The following is a 25352-nucleotide window of genomic DNA, read 5'->3' as shown; positions in this document are numbered from 1 at the left end:
GCCACAGCCTTTTCTTCAGCTGTCTATAGCCATTGTCCTTCCATTTTCTGGCTTCCAGATGTTACAAATTTAAAAATCTGATGTCAATCTCATTCTTTTTCCTCTGTAAGTAACCTATTCTTTCTAAAAGATCATAAGATTCTCTCCTTATCAGTAGATTTCAGGAATTTTATTAAGTCAAGCCTAAGAGTGTGTCTTGTCTCATCAGTCCTGCCTTTCAATCCACAATGTCAAGTCCTTCTTTAGCTCAGCAGCTTTTCTTCTAACATTTGTCTGATTATTGCCCTTTCTCCATCTTTTCCTTCTATCTCTGGAATGCCTATTATCCACGTGTTTAGTCTCCTTGAGCTCTGCACCAAGTTGCTTATCTCCTTCACAATTTTCACCATTTGTATTTTTGCTTTGCTTTCAGATATTTCTTCCATTTGATCTTCTAGGCCACCAATTCAGATCCCAACAGTAACCTTTCTTTTCTTCAAGAAATAAGTTGAATTCTTTAGTTCAAAAATCATGTGTTTCATTTCAGAAAATCTTTGGGATTTTGAATCTTGAATCTCCATGTATGCTTATATTATTCTTCTGTTGTGCCCAAGGCCACTTGCCAACTCTCGTGAGCGAAGCCCCTAGAAACTCTGCCTTATGGTCTGACCTCATTCACTTATTCATCCAGAAGACATGTATGAGGAACTGTTAATATGTTACTCAGGACTGTGCTTGACAACAAACCGGGAAAGAATCAGCCCAGTTCCTGCCTTCAAGGAATTCATTTTATGGGAATTTGCCTGGCCAGGTGAGTAGTCTCACCTGAGGTGAAGATGAGGGTAACACAACAGATTGCCTAGGCTGTGTTAGTTTACAGCACCAGTTTCATTATCTTGAATGAATTATCTGTTTGGATTGGTCTTCTGTTCAGGAAAAGTATCAAGCTTTTGATGTTAGGGGTCCCAGAAAGATTTCTGTGCCTTGTCTCTTGTCCTTTATCTTACCATTACCTGATGCCCAAACATTCCCACCCATCCCCTCAGTTCAACGCTTTGAACCTGTTAAAATATAAACAATCCTGGGAAGGTAACACAGTAAGCATGATCAGTCATTTGCATCTTAGGTTGTAGGAGTCATTTCCGAGAATAGTTGAGATAGAAAAGGAGGAGAGAATACAAAGAAAAAAATGGGTAGAGTACTTTGAAAGAGTCTTTGGCAATTGAGGACATGCTAGGTGAGTCTAAGGTGGGTAAATGAGGTCTAAAGCCCTCTTATTTTATCATAAATGATAATGACACTGTTATATTTGGCTTGGAGGAGAAAAAAATGGCTAGGGTCATGGCTGTCTGCAGTGTGGAGTAATGAATGTGGAAAAAGTCAATTTACTCAATATTACTTCAAAGGATAACTAACTGGGATTAATAAGCAATCAGACTTTGAATCAGTGGAGAAGAGCACTTTTTCACAATGGAAGTTGACTTATAAATAATCCCGTGAGACACTGAGTTCCCTGCTCTGGCAGCGCAGGGACAAGGGCTAGACACCTGTTGGGGATGCTTGCTTTGGTTGGGGGTAGACCAGTTGACCATGTAGCCTCTGTCCTCTAACATTAGTTTCTCTGATATTCTGGCCCTGAATCCCTACATAGGAATGAGAAGGAGGCATCACTGAGGTGACAAAAAGTTAATAATATGGAGATCAAATAAACCAAGAGCATACCACTGTTGCCCTTAGAGATTTTCCTATAGCTTGACCTTTAGCCACTTGGTCAGTTTACCAAAATGCTCAACATGCTTATGTGAATGCAAGCTGAGGTGCCAACATCACTACACTGTGCCTAGTCTTTTAATTGCCATCCTGTCACTCTCTCCTCTCAGGAAGTTCTTCTTTTGGGTCTGTCTTCTAAGATCTGCCCATTTGGAAATTCAAATCTTCATGGCCTATGTTTGTGGCTACATCAAACCCATGTGCCCCAATTTGTTTGTGCTTCTTGTATGAGTCTGTTTCCTTGGGTCATAAAGGTTGCAAGGGTCTGGGGACAACTATAATCTAAATTAGTTAAGAGTTGGCAGTTAAAGTGTAGGTGTGATTTCTACTCAATAAACCAGTCTCATTTGGCAACTTGAAAGGCATTCAGTTTTTATGTGAGATTTTTTTACTTGCCTGACTTTTCCCACCTCTTGCCATTCAGAGAAGATAGAAGAATCCATAGGGAACAATTCTGTCCCTAGTGAAACTAGAATTGCAAGGCCCCAAGGAGGGAGATGAGGATTGCTAGAAAAGTGTTGCCCTTTGTAAATTGATGACTATGAGTCCCCAGCCCCCTCATACAGAACAAGCTATGGGAACAGAATGAAGTAAATGAAGTAGCTCTTTGGAGAATGTCTAGCCCAGCATGCATTTATGCCACCTGAACTCTAGAGAAGTCTGACCTTTCCAAGTTTAGCCCCTAGTGATCAGTGCAGCCCTCCTCCTTCTACAAGATTGGATATGTGGAGTTGAAGGGAGCCATGAGTACTGTGAAGAAAACAGTTCTGAAGTGAATTCTGATTGAGCCTTCAAGGAAATCATGTGTAGGCATAGACAGATGTCTTAGGGAGCCACTGGTACATGCGTTGCAGCCTTCAGTAAGACTCATCCGGAACAAGAGTAAATCTTGATATTCTCTCTTACAGAACAGGCCTTGATTGCCCCACCCTTAGCATATATGACAGATACTCTGCATGTCTCATGTGGCTCATGGGCTGCATATGAACTTGTGAATGGCTCCTCAGGGAGAATTATTTCCAGGCTTTTCAAACCAGTTACATGTTGTGCTCAGATGGCATCTTTCCTGCCACCTTTAGGGCAGATTAGGGGGCTGGAGGGAGCATACCACAAAAAGTTCAGGAACCCTCAGGAAAGACCAGAGCAAGAGGGTAAGGGATAGGGCATGCAGAACTGAGCCAAGAGCCGTCAGGTGGGGGACAAGGAAAGGTGTCATTGGCAGACGTCCATGGGCCCTGAACTAGCAATACCAAAGTAAAGACCCTGTGCAGGGGACTGATCTCTAGTCCGCTCCACACCTGCCCCTGGAATGTGGGGCCCCCCAGCTTTTGTTTGCTTTCCTTCCTCAGAAGGACCTCCGTGATCAGGTCCCCTCTTTGGCAGTTCTAAAACACCTGGCATGTTGGGAAGGGGGCCTTTGACGTCAGTGGGGAGGTTGTCTACTCGGGTGTAGCTAATTTCCTCAATGTGAGGTTTTGTTTCTAAACCTGGATAGGCTGCCTCACACCGGATCAATGAGAGTGTGTGTGTGGAGTGGGGGTTCACAAACCTAGGACAGGCTGGGGGCATGGGAGGGAGAGTGATGCTTGACCCATCATACCCTGAAGCCAAACAAAACATGTTTAGATTGGGCCTCCCTCCTCAAACTCCAGCCCACCAGGCCCCATAGCCCCATGGGATGTGGGAGTGTCCCCTTTCCTAATATATAGACCTCAAGTCATTTCTGGAGGCAGTGGTTAGGTCATGCCCTTCTTGCTCTGAGAGAGTCCCATGGTGAGTCCCCAGGACACCCATCAGCATAAGTCAGAAGGAGGAAAGGTCTGAAAATTTCCACAGAACCAGAAATACAGCATCTAGTATTGGGCTGTGCAGAAATTTCTATCGAGATGGCAGTACTGTCCCCTAGACTGTGCCCTGTCTATACAGGGAATTAAGGGAGTTTATTGAGGCTGGAAGGCAAATTGGCCCCCTGAGGAGACAACACTTAGATGATTGCTTAAAGGCAAGTACTGGAGCGAATTTCTAATGAGAGGAGTAACTGAAGGAGGACAGGGAAGCTCCTACTACACAGTCCCTGGCTCTGTCCCTTTAAAGGAAACCTGTCTTATTAAACCAGGTGGGGGAACCATGGTAGCCAGAGCCAGTCTTCCTCAGGGAGTGTAGAAAGTCATCTGTTGTCAGAAAGGGCAGAGTGAGAGCAAGCTGCAGAACACTTATCTTTCCTCTCTCCTCCTCCTCCATGATACCCTTTCTCAACCGGAAGACGTGTGCCAGGCATAGGGTCAGGGAAGGCAAAGTGAACTTCCAGAGGGTCAGCAAGAGGATGGGCAGGAGGTCCCCAGGAACTGAAGGGCTTTGGGTTTAGGGCGAAGTCCAGCACCCGGAATTGAGGACCAGAAACACCACCCAATTGGAAAGAAGCTTCGTCCCACATCTCAATGGTCTAGATTCCTCCAGCCCTGTGCGGGAAATCAGGAGCCCAGGTAAGAGGTCTTGCGGGAGAGAACTGAACCATAAGCCACCCACACACACACGCACACCCCAGCCAACAGGACCATCTAACTTTTCAAAGGAAGAGAAAAAAAAAAGGGCTGGTGCTTTTCTGTTCCTGTCTTCTGTTGAGCTAGGGCATCAGGGGAAGCTAGTCTTGAAACCGGGAAGATTACTAAAAACTCTAAAGAGAATTTAGATTCTGAAAGCTTCTAGCTGGAAGAGCTCTTAAACAGATAGACTTCAAAGGCCTTACTTTGTAGATAAGGAAACCAAGGTTTGTCCAAAGAGCTGTTCCTGTGATAGAAGGGCCTGGGCAGAAGTCCAGGGGTTGTAACTCACAGCTCTGAGCTCTTCTTGCTCACCTGGTGATGAAACCAAGTTAATCCGTCAGCTCTTAAACCCCCTTACCTCCCCAGCTGCCCACTGCATGCGCCTTCACACTGTTTGTCATCCTTTCTACAACCTTGTGACCCACAGCTGTCACATCACGATGGTTCTCAGGGCAGCATCATGTGGAGTTGAACTGTGGAAGCTCATGCAGTGAATTTGAAAACTTTCTTCCCAAGTCATTACCTGCTTCTTCCAGGGCTGGGGTACCTGGTCCAGGCATATTGGTCTCTCCCCTCAGGTCCTCTACCCCTTCCTCAGACATGCCAACAGAACTAGACCATCTCAGGATCCACAAACATCTTAACATCCCAGCTTAATAACCTATCTCTTTGGCACTCCTCTCTTACACAGCCATCTTAGATTACTGTAGACATATTCTGTGTAGCCACAGAGAGTGGACGTTTCTAGAACGTTCCAGGATATTGAAGTTATATGATCAGAGAATGGACAACCTTGTATGGTATGTGATCTCCTCTAAGACTGGCACCAAAGGATGTGAGCTCTGGTGAACTTACTGAGGAAAGGCTATCCTGTGAGGCTTGAAAGGGCCTGTAGCCAGGCCTCTGCTTGAGAGCAATACACTGGCCTTGATATAACCCTTTTCTCAAACTTGTACAGTGTCTACACCTTCCTTTAAGGCTAGAGGAGGGAAAATAAATTTACTCTTAAGTGCCAACTCGAGCTAATTGGTATTGGTTGTCTGAGTGTTCTGTGAAGAAGGAGTCTGAGACTGTTTTCAAATTTATCGGAAGAAAATGCTATCACTAATTCGCTATGCTTGCCACAGATAATGGAGAGGAAGGGGGTGAGGAAGAGGATATGGGGAAAGGGAATATGAAAACACTGCTACTAGAGAAGGCAGTGTGCAATGGTCTGGGACTTTCCTTGGCCTTTTATTGAGTGTCACAAATGTAATGATACACAGGCAAGTTTGGAGTGGAGTTTTGAGGGGGCAAATTTTAGGGAGGGGTGACAAATGGTCTTAATGGTGGGTTCCAGATGCTCCATATGCTGGACATTGCAAGTGATGCATGGATGGCATCGATCCACCTGCAGGAGACAGGAACATCTGTTCAAAATCTGAGAAAGACAACTTGCAGAAAGAATTCAGGCCTGGGCCTGTCTGGGTGAAGACTGATTTTCAGTGAGATGGACGAGATCAGTTTCTCTCTTCTGAACAATGTCATACGTGGTCTGGGTTTGTTTAGTTCCTCTCAGAGAAATGGCAGGAAGCTTCAAAATTGTATGTGACAGATGGGGTCCTCTACAAAAAAATTTTTAACTCTGGTGTTTAAACAGTTGACATTTTCTGTATGTTCAATGTCCGTAGAGGCAGAAGTACTCTAGGGCGCCTCTGTCCAGGAAAAACACCTCTGAACAAATACTGTGCCTCATAACTGTTCTTTCGTTCTTTTGTTTTGTGAGTCAACAGGAGGAAAGGGCTGCTAGACTCCTGCCTATAAAAAAAGAGGATGGTGGCAGTCCTCGAAGGCAAGGACCATGCCCCTACATGCACTAGGACTCTTAATAAGGCTTGCCAGAGAAGGAGAGCGTGGCTCCTACACCGGGTAGGCAGGCCATGGAGTTACTCAGCCACTAAGGTTTACCCGCGGGCTATCGAGGGCAGAGCTTTCCAATCATGTGGCCACAGCGCCCACAGAGCTGGGCCGGCAGAGCACCCACCAGCCTCTAAGGAACCAGGTGGGCCTGGGGGGCCCCGAGTCCATGGGTGTAGGCCTTCTGGCCATAAATATTATCTATTCACTGTACCACCTATTTTCTATGTGTGCCGTGACGTTAGGGGAAGAAAAGTTGAAAGTACTTCAAAAAAGTAAGTTATTATGATCAAAAAATTACTCATGGGCTATAGAACAAAACACTTAGCATTTTGTGATCACACAGAACAGACCTGTGTAATATGTAGTTCCTATATTCTGTTGAGCAAGATCTCTGTCTTCGATGGTCTGTCTTCTGTCCAACCACCCTTGCAGGATTCCTGGGTTTCTGGTTGGTTGGTCACAGATGGCTGAGCATTGTATCACCATCTGTAAACTTCGTTTCTTTTATCCAAGTACCACTGAAAATAATCAGCTCTTCTCCTATAACCTGCAAAACCCTACACGACTCAGCTGTTACTTTGTCAACCAATGAAAGATGCTCACCTTTATTTCAATATGTATCAAGCATTTAACAATTACAATTCTTCTTAAAAATAGTTCGTAAAATGGGGCCTTCTTAAAAATAGTTCATACCTTCTTAAAAATAGTTCATACTTCTTAAAAATAGTTCATACCCTAAAATATCCAATGATTATTCATTATACCATTCAAAACTAAAATGCATGGTATAATTATCCTTCATTAATTTATTCAGCAAATACTTGAGTGCCTACCCAATCCCAGGCTCGTGCTGGGTGCTGGGAAAGCCTAGATAAACGGGTATAATCCGGGCTGCCAAGGACCTCATCATCCTGTGAAGGTGACAGACGAGAACACATAGTTGACACTTGGCAAAGGTAAGAGTCAGTGCAGGCAGGTGTAAGGTGCCAGGCGTGCGCCAGGACAGGGAGCCCTCCTGCCCAAGTGGAGGAACATGTGCCATCCAAGGAAAGTGGCCTCGCTGGAAAGGTATCTGACACAAGAGCACTGCAAAATTATTTTCCAGAGCCTTTTGCAAGCATCGTCTCCTCTTCAAAACAATAAGAGAAAGAAACAGAGGGTATCCCTCCAAAATATCTGCCATCATTCTATAGATGGAGCTTGCAAGGCCTGCCTAAGGGGGTCTGCCTACTTCTTTCTGAGAGCCATGCCTGCAAGTGGGTGAAACGTCACTGGAAACAGCATGCAGAGATGAGTGACTTGGGTTCTCTGTCAGAGTTACTGTTGTTTTCTTTGTTCCCTGCCACATCGATAAGCATTTATTTCTAAAACATCTGATAGAAGTGCCCATGATACTCTTGAAATCACCTTTTCCCATTAGGAAAGTCCTGAGAATCTGTCCCAAAGATAGCGGTAAACTGCTGCCATTCCAGCTTTAAGGTATTTTCACAGCCTTGGGAAATTCATGATTTTTACCTCCAGTGTTCTGGTGGCATCTGCTCCCACTTTTCATTCTCAAGTGCTGGCCGGCACATCCAGCAGGGCTGCTGCCTCCAGGCCCAGCCCTTCCGTCATAACCCACGGGAGACGCACGACCACCCCTGGATCAGACCGTATTTGGTGTCACCTCCCTAAATAAAGACCAAAAAAAGATGCTCAAGGAAAAGAAAGATACTTTTTTGCTTTAGCTTTTGGTGGTGGGGACATCAACCTGAGGAGCACCTGGCAATATGGGCCCTGCCCCACTTTCCTGGGCCCTGAGCCACTTGCAGAATCTGGGGGGCTACAAGTGAGGAGCCAGGGCATGAGAGCCGAGCCAGACCTTGTGCAGCCATTTACAGAGCTTCAAACTGGGGGTCAGGAGACCTGGGAACAACTCCTGGCTGTGCCATAATTAATGAGCTGTGCGGCTTAGGTGAGTTCAGTTTTCTGGACGTGGGAGGTAGACGGTGATCTTGTAGCTCCATGCAATGCCCAGGCGAGGGTACTAAGGACAAAATATTGCTCTGCCCAGAGGCCAGGGGTTACGGGGGTGTATGGGGGGTGGCCAGGGCCGCTGACACTGCGCTACAAGAAACAGGAAGCAAGCGTCCGGCAGAGGTTGCAGAGGGCCCCTAGGGCAGGCTGATGTTCCAGGTGTGTCTGACATGGGATCGGGGTGGGGGGCTTCTCCCTGGAGTTATGGAGGAAGTGAGGGCCTGGCGCTGGCACACAGACAGGACGCTGGAATGGGGACTTTCTTCCCCGTCCTGCTGCCTAGAGGGAAGGAACATGGTTGCCTGTTTGCCCTTTCAGTCTGGGAGTATAGACAAAACCCCTTTCCTTGCTCATGCATATCCCATACATGCTCTGGGTGTGGGTCTTGCTATGTTCTGAGCTTTGCTAAAATCATTTTTGTGCAAATGCTGTGATCCAGATGGGTTCTCTCAATGTAAGGGTGCACTCAGGTCAGCTGTGGAGCTTGGTAAAAATAGACTACAGTTCAGCCAGTCTGAGATGGGACCTGAGAGTCTGCATTTGATGTCCATGGAGCTGGCCCATGAACCAGACTCTAAGCAGCAAGAATGCCGAGAAAAGGACTGAGGGCTGAGAGTCACATGGCCATTGGTAGGAAACTCCAGGACCCATTCCCACCTCGGTTCTCCAGCTTGTGCAGACAACAATGCCCAGGCATTATTCCGAACCAAGACCGCAGGTGACCACTAGATCACAGCGGCCAGAGTGCCCTGAATCCCAAGCAGAAAGTATTGAAACTGTGTACCTCTGGGACCACCAAATACTCCAACTGATCCACGTGGGGTGGACATGGGTGCATGGACCGCAGCAAGCCAACAGGATGCTGTAATCCCAGGCCCAGCTTTGGGAAACTCTGTCCCAAGAGATGAGCACGCTCTGCTCCCCCCACAGTCTGCATTTTCAACCTGCTCCCAGATGAGTCTGATGCTGCTGGTCCCAGGACCACATCTCAGGTGGGAAGAACCCAGGTTGATGGTTCTCAGCTCAAGCTCCTCAGAGCCACCTTTTAAATATGACAGGCATTGAAAAACTTTCGTTGGTAGAAAGCTCCAGGACCCATTCCCAGCCTCGGTTCTCCAGGCATCGGGTAAAGAGCCCGGTGGTTCCAAAACACGGTCAGCATCGAGGACCGCCCGCCCCAGCCCCCCTCTCCAGAGGGAGGCCAGGTCACTAGCTGCAGCACTTGAACGCCAGCCAGGCTGGCAAGGCCCAGCTGGGAAGGTCCTTGAGCTGTTCCCTGCTGGGGAAATAGGGCAGACCAGCTCATCTCTGTCTTGGCAGGTGTAGGTGTCTGTGACACGGTCCCTGTGGGGAAAGGGATTGGAAGTGTTTACAGGGGGAGCAGAGACACTGGATGCTTGACACAGACACAGATGTGGTTACTACCTGCAGCCTCACAGCGACCGCTCCTGCCCTTCCAGCTTCTGCATGTGACTTGTCCCCACACCGCCTGCTTGGCTCTCCCTGGGCACAGGCCAGGGCGGACACTGACCTGTCTTGTTTTGCCCCTGGCTAGGTGGCGGGAGGGAGCAGCCAGCGGCAGCAAGCACGAAGGCCGATGAGGGCTTGGAGGCCGTGCCCCCCAAGCCCAGGAGCGTGTTCCACATCGAGTGGTCATCCATTCGGAGGAGGAGCAAAGGTGTGTGCTGCTTCCCCTTCACTCTCGGGTCGATTTGCTCATCTCTAGAATGGGGACAATGGCAGTGCCTACTTCACTGGGCAGTAGGCAGAGCCACGAGGGCCAGGCTTGTTTTTCTCACACCCAGCCTGTGACCACAGCACCACCCCATTGTCTAGACCCGTCAGGGGGCCGGGGGGATGCTGATGCTGGGATAAGCAGCTGACTCGGGAGGTCTCAAACTTGACTGCATATTGGAATCCCCTGCCTCCCATCCCAGGAGACTAATCTAATTCATCTGGGGAGCAGCCCAAGGCAATGTAAGAGCTTCCAAAGCTCCCCAGGAGAGTCTAATTTCTTGCTGAGCCACAAACCACAGGTATACCGACAGGGCTTGAGGTAAAAAGTTCTCACCCACAGTGGCCACCGAGATGTCAAGGCCAAGGAAACAGGTGGAGAGTCGTGGATGGGAGGGGGCTCCCACAGACCAAGAGGGGCAGCCAAAATGAGCCAGGGAGGAGCCCGGGGCCAGGGAGGGGCTCGCCCGGAGTCCTTGCTTGTCAGATGCAAAAGTAGCCATGTGATGGGCCTGGGCAGAGGGGCAATCTAATTCTGCCCCTGAAACCTCAGGGAGGGGAACCGACTCCCCCGCAGTCATGCAGCTGGTGAAGGACAAGGCGGGGGAGGACCAGTCAGTGTCCTTCATACAGCCTCACATGCTTTCTAGAAGATGTGTTTGTGACATTCTTGCTCTGCTTCACCTAAGCCTCCTAGTTTCTCACCATCTAGAGTGGCCAACACAGAAAACAGGGCCGGGGGCAGAGGGGGAACATGTCCTACATGGTAGAGGGTACTGAGACTTCTCAGGGACCCTCTAGCCCAGGAGTTTGTATCTGACAGGGGCGGGGGGTGGGGGCCACTGGCATGGCAAGGAAGAGGTACGGCCTTCCTCAGAAGGTTAACAACCCCCCTCCAAACATCCTTCCTCATGGGGCCTGGGGGCTGGGGTGGGGAGAGTGCCAAGGAGCCTGGGACGTGGGCTAGTGGAAATTGCTCAACGGCAGCCACGGGTGGGGGCAGGTGATGATGGGGGTGTTCCACACACAAGCAGTGGGTCCACCAGGAGACACAGACACACAGGCCTCAACTCCTAGAGGACTCCTTGCTCCTACTCTTTATCTCAAAGCTTCCAACATTAATTAGTTTGCCCTGCATAGTGTAACTTCCCAACCACACAGGTACTTGCAGCCCCTGCCCCTTCAGAACTGGGAGCTCAGCAATGCGTCCTTCCAGCACACAGGTGCCCTAAAGGCTCCTGAATGCAGCAGAACGGCCAGTTCAGTCTGAACCTACAGGGAGGGCACTCAGAGCCCAGCCTGCCATCCTCGCACTTGACCACGAGAGGGAACCAGAGCACCGAGGCCGAAGCTTGCCAAGGCCTTCTTTTGGGATGCATAAAACCCTGCTACACTTGGTCATCCTAAAAAATAACCCATCTGGTAATCATGAAAAAATAGGCTTGCAGCAACTTCACAAGGGTTTCCTAGAATTACAAGAACATGACAAAATCTGTTTCAAGGATTGATGTAGACATCACTTGTCTTAATCCAACTGGCAGTTGCTGCTAAAATCAGAAATAAATCCAAAAATACGAGACCAGGACAGCCCAAGGTCATCCAGATGGAGAGAATCATGGTCAAACTCAAACCCACACTTTGCATGGCTCAGGCAGTTTAATCCTCTGGGAGAAATAACATCCAAGTTTTCCTTCCTTCTACGCTTAAAAGTTCATGCAGTGTAGGAGAAGGAACCCTAGTTTGGAGATCATGGCCAAGGCACTGTGTCCTTATCTGAGAAATAGAAACGTTGAGCGAACTCAGAGCCTCTTCCCTGGAGGCCAGCCTCTGAACTCCCTAAATTCAGAACTCCCTAAAGTGTCCTGTTTACATGGGGAAGTACATTTTCCACCTAATGTGAGAGTCCAAATGGGTTCTTTTTTTTTTTTAATTTTTATTTATTTATGATAGTCACAGAGAGAGAGAGAGAGGGGCAGAGACACAGGCAGAGGGAGAAGCAGGCTCCAGGCACTGGGAGTCCGACGTGGGATTAGATCCCAGCTCTCCAGGATCGCGCCCTGGGCCAAAGGCAGGCGCCAAACCACTGCGCCACCCAGGGATCCCCCAAATGGGTTCTTGACCGAAAATTAAAAGAGGCCTTCCAGCTGCAAGACGCCATGGTTCTGTACTCACACAAGTGGAATAGGAAATACTGAGTATTTCAGCCCCACCTGGAGAGCTCTGCTTGGGTGGGTAGAGGTGTCCTAATTAATGTTGTGCTTTCCTTAACTCCAGTGTTTGGAAAAAGCGAACACCAGGAGAGACAGACCAAAGACCCTTCTCCCTATCAGTACCGGAAGCCCACGGTTGAGCTGCTGGTGAGTCACAAGTGGCCAAAATTGGGCAGGGTCCCGGGCCACAGAGCCTGCCATAGATCAGGGAGCGGACACTGGGGAAAGATGTCCTCTGATTTAGGCCAACTTTTCTTGAATTCGTTATTTCTAGAAACTAAATAACCTGAGATTAAAAAATGTCTGTTTTTTGTAGTCTACTTTATAAAACTTCATGTTCCTTTTATTTGACGTAGTTACTATCTGTCTACCTCTAAATCGGGCATTCAAGCATTTCGGAAACAAGCCAGCACCAATTTTTTTAGAAACAGAATCTTCACGTGTTTAATTTTAATGGATAGTTAGATTTTATAGACGCGACCTGCTGGGGGGTGGGGAATAAATTCTTCTGGGAAGAGCATGGTGTTGTGGTGGTAATGGATTAAATAAAGAGCCTAAAGATATGTGGTTAGATATCAGCTCTACTGTTGGACCTTGATCTTTGCCAGTGAGAACTCCTGCTCCACTCCACCCATGCCTGAGCCCTCACCCCCAGGATGAGGACAAACACAGTGTCCGTTGTACTGCAAGGCTCTGGCCCGTATTAAATGAAGTAACGCGTCAAACGAGACAAGGTCTTCCTGTCCACAGAAACATGGAGACCACCAAGCAGCAGCATCACTAGATACCCAGTGAAAACGTTAGCATGGTCCCCGAGCCAGCACAAAGGTGGCTGCTCAGCGTGTGAAGCACGGGATATGGGAGCCCCTTGTCTTGTCCCTGGACAGGATCTGGACACCATGGAGGACAGCGCGGAGATAAAGGTGGAGGCGAGCACATCCAAGGCCTCCTGGATTCAGAGCCACGTGGCAGCCAGCGGGAAGAGGGTTGGCAGGGCCCTCAGTTACATCACAGGGGAGATGAAGGAGTGCGGCGAGGGGCTGAAAGGTAAGTCCACCCTGCCCCTAACGTGTCGCTGCCACCCGTCCCAGCAGGTGCAAAGCCACGGGCCTTGACAGATTAGATTGAGGGCCCTGTCTAGGGTCTTCTATAAGGGATGAGAGTCTTTTGCTGTTACAAAAGACATGCAGACACTTGGGACGTGAGTGCACTAGGCGTCAGTGTGCAAGCCCTCATTTTGGAACATAGCAGCCGAGCTGACACACATCCCCTGGGGCATTTAGGCATGAGATTCTAGAATCTGCATTTTTCTCTTAAGATTTTATTTATTTATTCATGAGAGACACACACAGAGAGGCAGAGACACAGGCAAAGGGAGAATCAGGCTCCATGTGGGGAGTCCAATGTGGGACTCAATCCCGGGACCCAGGGTCACAACCTGAGCTGAAGACAGATGTTCAACTGCTGAGCCACCCAGGCGTCCCTAGAATCAGCATTCTAAAAAAAAAAAAAAAAAAAATGCCTGCCTTACAGATGACACTTGGGAGAACTATGTTCAGTGTTCCAGTAAGTTCTCTCTAGCAATCTTCCCAGAGCCTGTGGCTTTGACACCTTCTATGCAGCTAGAGAACTTTCTTCTTGGATACGTCTTCTTGAAAACTCTTGCCACCCTCACAGGGGCACAGATGGCTCAGGGGACCTTGTCCTCACAACCTAAAAACCAAAGTAAAGATCATAGAGCTGATGAGGGGTCTAAAGAGTTTTCTCATGGGTTTTTGATGCAGCTTCCCCTGTGGCAGGTGGCAGTGGGGGCTGGTGCCCTGAGAACCCCCTTCAGTGCGGAGCTCCCCACGCCCACCGGAGTCTCCCGCGGGCCTGGCACACCTTAACTTTGACTCCCTGCCCTGCTTCCATTTCAGACAAATCTCCCGTGTTCCAGTTCCTCGACTGGGTTCTCCGGGGCACGTCGCAGGTGATGTTTGTGAACAACCCCGTCAGCGGCATCCTCATTGTCCTGGGCCTCTTTGTCCAGAACCCCTGGTGGGCCGTGTCAGGCTGCTTGGGCACTGTAGTGTCCACCTTGACAGCCCTCATCCTGAGCCAGGACAGGTAAGTTCCAGGAGCCCTGAGACTCAAGCACAAGGCCAGAGGTGGCTTCCTGCGGGGACCATGGGCCACCTTCCCCTCGCCTCCCCACTGGCCTCCAAGCTCAGAAACCCCTCCATTAAGTACTAACCACAGCCACTCATGCATTATTTGGGAACAGCTTCACGTCGTCCAGGGGGACCAGGAAGGGTTGATGGCTTTCCTTCCTGTGCCCAGTGGGGCCATCCTCTGGAAGGCGTGTGCAGTCAGGCCCCCACTGACAAAAACCTGGGTCACAAGGGGAGTCAAGTAGGCAGTGCCCCCAGTGCCCCTCCTGAGGCCCCGGGGAGACCCCACCTCACCCGGCCTCCTATGTCCCCCCAGGTCTGCCATCGCAGCGGGACTTCACGGCTACAACGGGGTGCTGGTGGGGCTACTGATGGCCGTGTTCTCAGACAGAGGCAACTATTACTGGTGGCTCCTGCTCCCTGTCATCATTATGTCCATGTCTTGGTAAGTTTGCTCCTGAGGCTGTGGATACAGTCAAGGGCCCCCCCAGCGTTTCATCCCAGCTCTCCGAGTGTCTCCACTCCACTTTAAGGGGGCATTGGCTTAGCTGGCACATGGGAAACATCCACCAGCAGTAATTCCTCGTGTCACACAGCGACAGCCCTGTGCCCAGGGATCTGGGGATGGTATCACCTGCCATCCCTCACTTTTCTCTTTTTAACATGTCAAGGGGTTTCTGCCAGAGCACAGAGGAAGGAACTGGGGCACATATAGGTGAAGAGCCATACCACAGCGTGCTGTCAGTTTCTAGAAACTTTCTCACACTCCCCTACCCACCCCCCCAGCTTTTCCCCATCCTCGGGAACCCCTGACCAGCCTAGGACAACATCCTAGTGTAGCCTGAAGGACCAGCCACCAGGCAGAGCCCTCCGAGGGCCAGCCTCAGCTCCCCTTCACCTCCAGAGATCAGCACAGGGCACTCTGGCCAGGAGGCTCGGCGCTCTCGGCTGCTCCACGAACGTTTGTTGAATGAATAAATGAAGGAATTTATTCATAGAATGACTGACTCCCCTCCCTGTCACTCTCCCAGCTTGTCCTCTCTCCTCAAGCCTGAGCATGGAGCTATATGACTTTTCAAGGAGTTTCTGTGACCCCTTGCCTTGGGTCTTGCCCCCAGAAAGCCCTCTCTCTGCAGTTGAGCCCAGGCGTTCGCCCTGTCACCACGCCAGGCCCAGGGAAGAGGCCAAGGGAACACAGGCTCAGGGCGAGTCAGGCTCAGAGAACGTACCCAGCAGGCTCCCCATCGTCAGGAAAGTACAGGGACCAGCCCTCCCCAACTCCTGCTCAGCCTAGTGTCAGGGCAGGAGCCTCCTGAATGGAGTCTCTTATGTTTCTGCCACAGCCCCATCCTCTCCAGTGCCCTGGGCACCATCCTCAGCAAGTGGGACCTCCCCGTCTTCACACTGCCCTTCAACATAGCCGTGACCCTGTACCTGGCGGCCACCGGCCACTACAACCTCTTCTTCCCCACGACGCTGCTGCAGCCCGCCTCCTCCGTGCCCAACATTACCTGGTCAGAGGTCCAAGTGCCCTTGGTAGGTACCGTGGAAGGCAGGGGGCAACATCTGTCCAAAAGCCATGTCAAAGTGGCATTTGCGGATTCCACATGCCAAAAGCCTCCCCGGGTAATGGCTGAACCACGACTCGGTGTGAGGTGCTCCACATGCAGCCTCTCGTTAGCCACCACCCTTCTCCTTCCTCCTTCTGAGAGCTAACAGGACCGTTTGTGGCCCACACTGTCATAGCACAGAGAAAGAAACTGAGGCCTGAGGTCATGCAGCTAATCGGTGAAGAGCAGAGTCAACATTAGCCCTCCGGCCTCCTGACTGCTTTGAAAAAAATCTTTCTGAGGCTTTCCTCCAATGTTGCTCCAGTTTATTCTGTGTATTCCCTTCTATCCGTGTCACTGATAAAGGCACACACATCACACGGCCACCTGTGGGCTACAGAAGTCTCTGTTCTGACCCCCAGACTTGATTCCATTCGCTCTCTCCGGCACGGTCCCACGGTGAAGCGCAGGTGTCCCTCCATTAAGAAATGTCTACATATCAGAGCTTTGAATGGTGTTTTACGAGGATTTTGCATAGAACGCCTGCCTCTGGAAGTCTGCCAAGATAATTAATAAGACATGTTTTCGCTGAGGTTCTCCTGTTTTCCATTACACTAGACTACACTCCATGGTCGAGGGCTCCCTCTGGAACCTTGTTGTTGGCAGGCCATCATCTAACCACAAAGCCGCTTGGGCTTTGTTGGAAGAACTTTCAGAAACAATGAGGCCTACGTTCTTTTAGCATTTCATAGTATACAACAGCATGGCCTGGTAGAAAGGGCCCTGTGTTTGCAGTAAGAAATATGATTTAGGAAGAGAAATACTCGTGTTAGCTTCATCCGTGTTGATTTGCGTCTGTGTATGTGAGGACCCTCATGAACCAGAGGTGAGAAAAGGTTAGCGATTCACTCATTACACTTCCCTTTCCTGGTATTTACCCCCACCAATGAGTTTCGAAGGCACAATTGCTCTAACTTGTTGCCTATGGGGGATGGTGTTAAAAAAGGCAAGTTTAAGAAAGTTTGCATTCTCTATGCCACATTTCCAATGGAAAAGATATCTAGGAATTTCGCAGAAGGGAACAACAATTAGGGAATCTCATACAGACACTTCAGAGCCCCAAAGTTCTAGGAGAGAGAAATGCAGTTTGTGCTGGTCACCTTTTAAGAAGTAACTTTCCTGCCAATCAAACGGATTACGACAATGACCCCTATGTTTTGTCCTTCTGACCATTCATGACAGCCTGGAGCATTGGGGGACCAAGTCAGTGTCAGAGAGAGAGTCTAACACTCCCAACAATGTCGAAGCCCCATGAGTTCCTCGGCTCTTTGGTCACTGGACGGCCCCCTGGACGGGGCCACCAGCTGGGACCACACTGCCCAGCACCACTGCCTCTGCATCAGACTCCCCCACCTGCCTGCCTTTGCCCACATGGTAATACCAGAGCCCCCACCCTCTTCTCTGTGTTGGGAGTCCCAGGAGATTGAGTCTGGCCCACCAGGCCAACCCACAGGCTCCTGCTGTGTCTTCCTGTCCCTGCACACCTCCAGGGGCCAAGTCCTCTCAGAAAGCAATGGGCTGAGAGAAGAGCTGGCTCCTCAAAATACATGGCCATCCTGGCCCCAGGACTCTGCTCCTTCTCAGCTCACCGCCCGAGGGGTGAGAAAACCCCAGTGTACCCTGCATGGCCCAGAGGCCCCCTCCTTTATACACTCTACTAACTCAAGAACCTTTGGCCAACTTCCAAAGCATAGGGGCTAACCCCCGTTGCTGGGGAAGGCTGCATGCTCAGGATCCTTTTCCTGAACTCCGGAGCACCTTTGCAAGTGCCCATAAGGCAGTGGATCCTGCCTTGTCAAACCCTTCACTTTGGCAGACGGGTCCCCCATCCCCAAGCTCCCTGGAGGCCTGATGCAAGCAGGGTGTTCACCCACCAGTCACCATCTGATTGGTGTACCAAACAAGAGAGCAGAGACCGTGATCCTACCTCCTCAGGGACCCTTCTGTGGACATGAGTCCAACTGCTCACATAGACTAACGTGACCATCACCCAGACACCTTATTCTTGGAAACACAAAGGACCATTTTTTCATGTAATATTCAGCCTTCTAGTCATAATTCTAGGGTGTTTTTTTAAATGTTACAAGAGGGTTTTCAAACCCTTTGATCACACATCTCTTGCTTTTGTAATGGATAATTCCCTCATTTTAAGTTTTTAGTTTCTCTTCACTGGGGGTTTAGTGCCTTACACTAACGTCTCTAAATAAAGGAAGCTTAACATCCTGAATGCGTATTGGTCTAAGAACTCAAGATTAAAGCAAAAAAGCTGTGTTCCTTTTAGAGTTAATCTATTTGAATACAAACATCTTGGAAACCTGCTGCAAAACATGGGCGTAGAGGGTTTGGCACAAATTGTTTCCAGCCAGGGCTCAAGTTGTGTTGTCTCCCTCTATAACCACATGCGACTCTACACCCACAGCTTCTGAGAGCCATCCCTGTTGGAATCGGCCAGGTGTACGGCTGCGACAACCCCTGGACTGGAGGCATCTTCCTCATAGCTCTGTTCATATCATCACCTCTTATTTGCTTGCACGCTGCGATTGGCTCCACCATGGGGATGTTAGCAGGTTAGTGTCATCACTTCTTCCTCTCCGATGGGCCATAAGGATGTTAGTGTCTGGAGTCGACTCCAAAGAAAATGGTGACATGTGTCTTTAATGACCCTCTCCCCCTCCTCCCACTGACTCCTGTAAACTTTCCCTCCATTATACCTTGTTTTCCCAACTTTAGGTGCCAGTGTCCTCATGCCTCTGGAAGGTTTGAAGTGTTAACCATTTACATCTTAGTATAAATTTAAATTCGGGGAGAGGTTAATTCCAGGCATGTTTGTAGTTTACATCCTATCCCGAGGGATGATACTCCAGTAGAGAACGTTAAGATAGCAATGAAGAAGGAAAGGTCTTCTTTCTTGGCTGGAGGAAGGAACTTCTCTGGACTGGACTGCTTAAAAAGGCTGTAGAGTCCTTACTTAGAAAGCTCTCGTCTTCCCCTGACACTTCACTGCTAGTACTCATGTGGTTCTATGGCCATATCAGTTTATTTTAGTTATTTTTTCACTGAATAAGATCAAAAGTTCTTTTTCTATAGAAGCCTAAGGGAGTGGCCAGTCTGGGCTTTGAGCACGGTGGTGGTTTCCAGGGCCAGCAGGTGAGCCCCCGTGAGATCCCCCTAAACTCAGCACCTATGCCTGTCTTCTCCCGCAGCCCTCACTATAGCAACGCCCTTGGAGTCCATCTACTTCGGCCTGTGTGGCTTCAACAGCACACTGGCCTGCATCGCGATAGGAGGCATGTTCTACGTCCTCACCTGGCAGACCCACCTCCTGGCCGTTGCCTGCGGTAGGGACCACCTCCAGCTCCCTCTGCACCTCACACACCTCCCGTGGGGCTGTCCCTGTGCAGAAAGCCACCCTGAAAATTCGGCGGGCCGTTCAGCAATAAATGGGAGGATTGTTTGCGTCATAAAAGTGTTTCTATCTAAAACTGTTCGGAATGGTCGGTTGCTCAATGATTCACATGGTAGAAGTTATTTTCACGGAACAAAGAGCTCAGCCACACGAGGACAGAATTTCTAGATGATGGTTGTTTGGGGGTTGTTCGGGGGGCTGTCTCTGTGATTGTTATTCTCCTGGCTGGTGACGGAAGCTAACTGATAGAACAACTCTTCTTCCCCCAAATTCATCTTCATATATAGAATTGGGTGATTTACATCAGATAGATAGAAGCACCCAAACACTGATCACAGGACCTTCAAGTAATGCTTATGTGACAGGAATGCCGAGGGCTGTGGGCACCCAGTGCCTCTCTTATAAAGATTTGCTCTTGTTAATATGCTAGGGACAACTGGGCAGCCTTCAGTTGAGAAACTGGGGGTTCAGAAGCAAAGCCCAATTACACTGGCTCATTTTCACAGAGCCCCCCTCACCTCGTACCGGCATTCAGCTCTGGCCAGTGGCCAGCCCGGCCATGCCCTCTACAAGGGAAGCCTAGAAGACAAGGCGGTGGGCCCATGTGGTCTTCCTCAAGCTTACAGAATGCTGCTCCTCCCTGGAAACCCATATTCTGTCAATAACTCATGATGAACTATTCCAGCAGGGGCTTCTGGGATCCACTCACCTTGGCCGTGATAGTAAAAATTTTCATGTATGGTTTATGCTGCTAAATGTTCCTTTGCTAGAATGCAAGGTGGTGGAACCCAAGAGAACCGTAACCGCTCCATTCTGGCCCTTTCTAACAAAGTTCACCTGCTGTCTTAGCTGTGCCAGCACCTGCCTGGAATTTAACATGTTTCAAAGCTATCAAGTAATAGAAACATAACTCAAGTTTTAATTTTAATCTGAGAGATAGCATTTGTGGCAGAGAATGTCTGGGGAGATAACATACAGGCTAAGCTTGAGGGTCCATTAGTCACTGGACTGTCTCTTGGTTCTTTTTGCAGCGCTGTTCGCGGCCTACCTGGGCGCTGCTCTGGCTAATGTGCTGTCCGTGGTGAGTCAGCGTACGCTAAGAACATGCCACCGTGCCCTTCCAGCTGTTTTGGGGGCTCCCCAAAGCCAGTGCAAGCCTCTCCTCCGGGAACCCCTCCCCAGTTCATCTCTCTCGTCTCCAATCACACTGTCCACCTTGGCACCTGCTACACAGGAGGAGCTGGGTTTAAAAAGCGTAAACGTCAACCATCGGTCAGATCAGACCCCATTGCCATTGGGCCAATGGAGCTTCTTACAGAGGGCTAACTTGAGCATTATCTTGTAAATTGAATTCTTGCATCATCCCCTAGAACTTCCCTTAAATCTTCATGATTTAATTTTTTTTAATGTTTATAGATCAACTGCCCAACCAGCTTATGGGCCAGTGTACATCTTTGTCCATCCCTTGACAACTAGGAGTTGAGGCGGTCATGAGGGAAAGCTCAGGGAAGACAGGGAACCAAGCCCCAGCCATACCTGAGAGAAGCCAGAGCTGCTGGCTATGGGCATGTGCAGCCGGCCAAGAACCTCCTGGTTGTGCCCTGGTGTGAGGTGGTGTTGAAGTCAGGAGGAGCCACATGGCCAGTTCCAGCCCCACAAACCCTGGGTTAGGGTCCCAGACCCAGAGCAGAGCTATTAGGGCTCAGTCACAGTCAGTGCCTCCCTCTTTTGGATAAGGGTTCAAGGGCACATTTTATAAAAGCCACCAGGAAAAGCCCCAGTGGTCCTGAAGGTGGGAACGGAGGCAGGCATTCCATGCACACCTGTCTGAAACCCTTCTTCATCCTCAGTGAAATTGGGCAGATTGAACTTAGCTCAGGAAGAAATTTTCTTAGCAAGAGAATTGGCCTTCCCTGACCCTATCCCTGACCCCAGTGGACTGAATTCCCCTCTGGGCCCCAGTGGCTTTTGCATGTACCTCTGCTCCCACACGCGGCCTTCAGTATTGTGTATACAGTATTGTGACGAGCCTAGTATACATTCTTCCTCTTCCAACTCCAGCCCGTGTGCTCCTTCAGAACAGGGGCCCAGTCATAGTCAAGTCTTTAGCTCTAGTACCTTTTGCAGTACCCAGCACCTGACAGGTGCACAAGAAATGCTGAAGGAGTGAGTGAAAGTCTAAAGGCACAAGCTGCCACCGTGGGAACATAAGAGCTGGGGCTGAATGGTCAGCCCTCGAAACACAGACGGGTAAGGAGAGCATGGAGTCTGGGCTCTGTGGCTCCTGTGTGCTCCAGGCCCTCCGCTCCTGCTGGTGGTACCCACCCTTACCTCTGATTGTCCAGCCCGTGACTAGGTGTCACGCGCCTTCCTCGGGCAGGGTACTGAAAGAGAAGCCAAACCAGAGGCTTCTGTTCAGGGATGGCCGGTCCTTTCTTCTGTGTGCAGATGAGTCAGAGGTGATACCACCCAATTTAGGCTTCTTTTTTTTTTAAATCAAGTGTACTTTCTGCGTTCCTATGATGTTTAAGATGCTGTGTTGATCACTCTCAGGGATACAAAAAAGCGCAGGCTATTGACTCTCTCCAAAGGAATTTCCAATCTTCTCGACGAACAGGGGATAAACATGTCGAGTGATGTTTATGAGCCCGTCCAAGCCCTCCACACACGAGAGGACTTAAGAGCTGTGTCCTTCTGCTTTCTCGCTGGCACTTGTATGCACTGCCCCGTGCCTTCCACAATGCCACCCTCTACTTGACACTCATGGCCACGTGCTGAGGGCTATTTACGGAGTCCTCAGTATGTACTAGGCACCAACTCTCTAAGTAGACACTGTTATCCCTACTTTACTCTTGAGGAAATAAGTCTCAGGCAGATGAAATGCCTTTAACAAGGTGATTGGAGCTGAGATGTGGATCTGGGCCTGTGGGACTCTAGACCTACATCGTCTCCCACTGTAGGGCTCCAGGGGGTGCTTCCCTAAACACACTGTGCTGTGTTAGCAGGGCTTTAGGCAGACTCACGGGATGGAATTCATTACTCTTGATATTCTTACAGCCACAGTTCTGGCTGCCATAGTTCTTCTTCAGGCCCCATCCAGCAGTGCCATCTTTGAGCACACACATCACTGGCATTGTTATCTCCATGGTATTTACCCAAGGTCTTTACTGCTTAAAATGAAATGGCGCTGGGGGTTGATGGAACGTGATTTGGTCTGCCTCACAGTTGAGTCTGCAGGCTCCCTGTCAACAAGCTCTCCACTCAAGTGAACTCAAGGAAGAGTGGGGAGGCACATCAGAAAGGCTCAAGGCATCTTAAGGAATAAAAAAACAGGTCAACTCCATGAGAAGGGAAGCTGGGAATGGGTGATCCCTTTGAGAAGAGAGGTTCCTGCCCTCCACCACCAGCCCCTGGAACTAGGAGATCACGTCTCTGCCTCTCTCCAAATGTCTGTTCGATCTCCGTGTCTCTCCGCAGTGGGTTTCTTCTGCTGCACACAGTGCCCCAGTGGCCACCCAGCAATGGTTGGCTCTCCAGTCATTTCAAACCAAGACCTCAACCTCTCTTAGTTCAAATCCTCAAAAGAAAATTCAGTTCCCAGGCCATCTGCCTGTGGAAATTGCATTTGAGTCAAGTCCCTTGTTCTAGTTCAATCAGCTGTGACCAAAGAGAAAAAGGTCATGAGCTACAAAATGGCTGCCAAAGCCACTCCTTCAACAGGGGCTATGGGAAAAGACAGGCAATGGTCATGGTTCCTAGAGTTGGAGGTAGAGCCTGGCCAGACAACCCAAGACAAACCATGGTTTCTACATAAACCCACATTCCATATTACAATACGGTTCCAATGGCTGCATTTTGAAGAATGTGTGTCCACCTGCTACAATGTGGACAGAGAGCACTGACGTGATTTTATTTATACTGGTCAAGAATTAAGTATTATTCCTATCAATGCTCACAAAGATCTGTCGTCTACCCAGGGATGGAGGGGCTTGATAAGGGCTGACAAAACAGGCACAAGCATCTGATATAACCAAGGTTTCTCTTGTGTGTCTCCCCTGCCCCCCACCCAGTTTGGACTACCACCGTGCACCTGGCCCTTCTGCCTCTCAGCACTCACCTTCCTGCTCCTGACGACCAACAACCCCGCCATCTACAAGCTTCCACTCAGCAAAGTCACCTACCCAGAGGCCAACCGCATCTACTACCTATCCCAGGAGAAAAACAGAAGAGCATCAACCATAACAAAGTACCAGGCCTATGATGTCTCCTAGGCTGCCTTTTCCAAAACACTCAGCCTTCAGCAGGTTGTCCCGGTCCCCAGGCTGAAGGCCATTCAACTTCCCTTTCTGTCTGTTTTGTGATTTTCCCTTCAAGCAAGCCTACACCCTAGTTATTCCCCTGCATAGGGACATGCATGTATAGTCACCATTTAGGAACCTCTCAGGTCCAAGATGCACAACGCTTAGCAAGGATACAATAGTTTAGACTCCATACCCATAGCTCACTGCAGAAGAGCTCCCTTGGAGGGGTTTTCCCTCTTCTGCAAAATAAGCCATGTCACTAAAGAGAACTCATCAAGGAGACAGTGATTGGTGGCATGCACTTCCAACTCAGTCATTTCATGGAGCAATGCACAGTGCCAGGGAACATGTATCAGCCTGGAAGGTGATGGGGTGGTTCTGTCCCAGCTCTGCCTCTAATGAGCTCCTGCCATGTTGGGTGAGCACATCCCTGCTCTCAGCCTCGACTTCTTATTAGTTTCATGACAGGGAGGGACTCTATAGTCCCTCCTACCACAGAAATGTTGATTCTTCTCTCTCTCCCATAAACTGACAAAATGAGCATGACTATCAAATAATTACAGTAAATAATAGATGGAGGGCTTACCTGGAGACAAGGCAGGAAAATGTTCATATTCTGAGATTTGTTCTTGGGTCATGAGAAGATGTTCTCCAGATTTGGGGTTAGGAAACTAAACTCACTGGAAATGCCAACATGCCTTCCTTTACATACCAGAAATATTTCTGGAAATGTCATAAGATGAAAACCGATCTTTTTCAACACTCAAATCATGTTTTAAACAAATGTGTTTTCTTTTGTAGCATAGATAAGCATTCTCTTATTAAATGGTTAAGTTCACAAGGTGGTATCAGGGTTTTCTTGAAATGGAGCTCACCTACCCTGTTCACACATTGCCCATTTGAGGGGATTTTCATGGTCAAGCAAGTGTCTGACAAGAGATGAGGAAAAGTTAAAAATCATCAGTAGATGGTTTGATTTGCTTACAGAGAGAATTACACTGAAATGACTAAGGTCTTTGTTTTTTCTGTTTCAGTAGAAGCACAGGTATTAACAACACACCTCACTTTTTAGGGAATAGTCTTTTAGTCTTGCACCTCAAAATTACAAACCCAGCCATACTTGAATGGCCAATAACTCTTGTTATTTAGTTACTCTGGTTACAGCATTAAGCTCCTAACTCACAGGACCCCTTTGTGGGAATCCATGTGGCTCAGCCCTCCCACCTCGCCTCCACAGCACAGGAATAAACTTCTCCAGTGCCTCAGTGGACACCCTTCCCTCCACACCCTTCCATATTCTCAATTTAGCATGGTGGGATGAGGACATAAGATCATAAGATAGGGGAAGAAGGCCAGGGGCAGGAGACACAGCCTCTAGAAATGCAGCTTTAAGGAAAGAATTACATTTAACCAAAATCCATCATTTGGAAAAAGCTGGTGTCTATGTTCATCTTTTCCTTCCTCTGTCTGCCCTGAGATCCCAGCCATCTTCTGCCGGCCCAAGAGCACTGTGGTGCCTCTTTCTCCACCAGGTCATACCTAGCCATTATGACTTCTCCAGGAAAACGGAATACTTCCTGCTGAAAGCAAATCCCCCATATGGGAAAGGGGAATGAGTCACACTCCAGAGGCTACCTCTGAGTTTGTGATCACACCTTGAGGCCAAGAAGGTCTCAGGCTATATTTTAATGACCATGGAGTTGTGGCTCTCTGAAGATCAAGCAACCAGGG

General features: G+C 49.2%; 1 protein-coding gene and 1 long non-coding RNA gene across 3 annotated transcripts in view; one reads left to right on the top strand and one right to left on the bottom strand.

Moving 5' to 3' along the window:
- Positions 1 to 5511: 5511 nt before the first annotated feature.
- Positions 5512 to 25352, bottom strand: part of LOC118355353 (uncharacterized) — a 29583-nt gene continuing 9742 nt past the window's right edge. Inside the window, exons 3-4 of the long non-coding RNA XR_004817683.2 lie at positions 7707 to 7861; positions 5512 to 5682 (exon numbers count right to left, since the gene is read on the bottom strand). This is a non-coding gene — a long non-coding RNA (uncharacterized LOC118355353). The remainder of the gene's footprint in view (positions 5683 to 7706; positions 7862 to 25352) is intronic.
- Positions 9563 to 24455, top strand: LOC118355351 (urea transporter 2). Of its 2 annotated transcripts, XM_035719419.2 has the most exons (10): positions 9563 to 9885; positions 12216 to 12298; positions 13039 to 13198; positions 14071 to 14260; positions 14621 to 14749; positions 15648 to 15840; positions 18334 to 18481; positions 19118 to 19252; positions 20352 to 20401; positions 23391 to 24428. In XM_035719419.2, the coding sequence occupies exons 3-10, from the start codon at positions 13051 to 13053 to the stop codon at positions 23589 to 23591; spliced, it is 1194 nt and encodes a 397-aa protein (XP_035575312.1). In that variant the 5' UTR covers positions 9563 to 9885; positions 12216 to 12298; positions 13039 to 13050; the 3' UTR covers positions 23592 to 24428. The 2 variants fall into 2 exon arrangements, with proteins under 2 accessions (XP_035575312.1, XP_048968631.1); XM_049112674.1 differs by lacking the exon at positions 9563 to 9885 and having other exon boundaries at positions 11912 to 12298; positions 23391 to 24455.

The sequence above is a fragment of the Canis lupus genome, chromosome 7 (assembly GCF_003254725.2).
Source record: "Canis lupus dingo isolate Sandy chromosome 7, ASM325472v2, whole genome shotgun sequence".
Classification (NCBI taxonomy): Eukaryota; Metazoa; Chordata; class Mammalia; order Carnivora; family Canidae; genus Canis; species Canis lupus.
The sequence above is the reverse complement of the archived record's forward strand: the minus strand, read 5'-3'. Positions and strand labels throughout refer to the sequence as shown.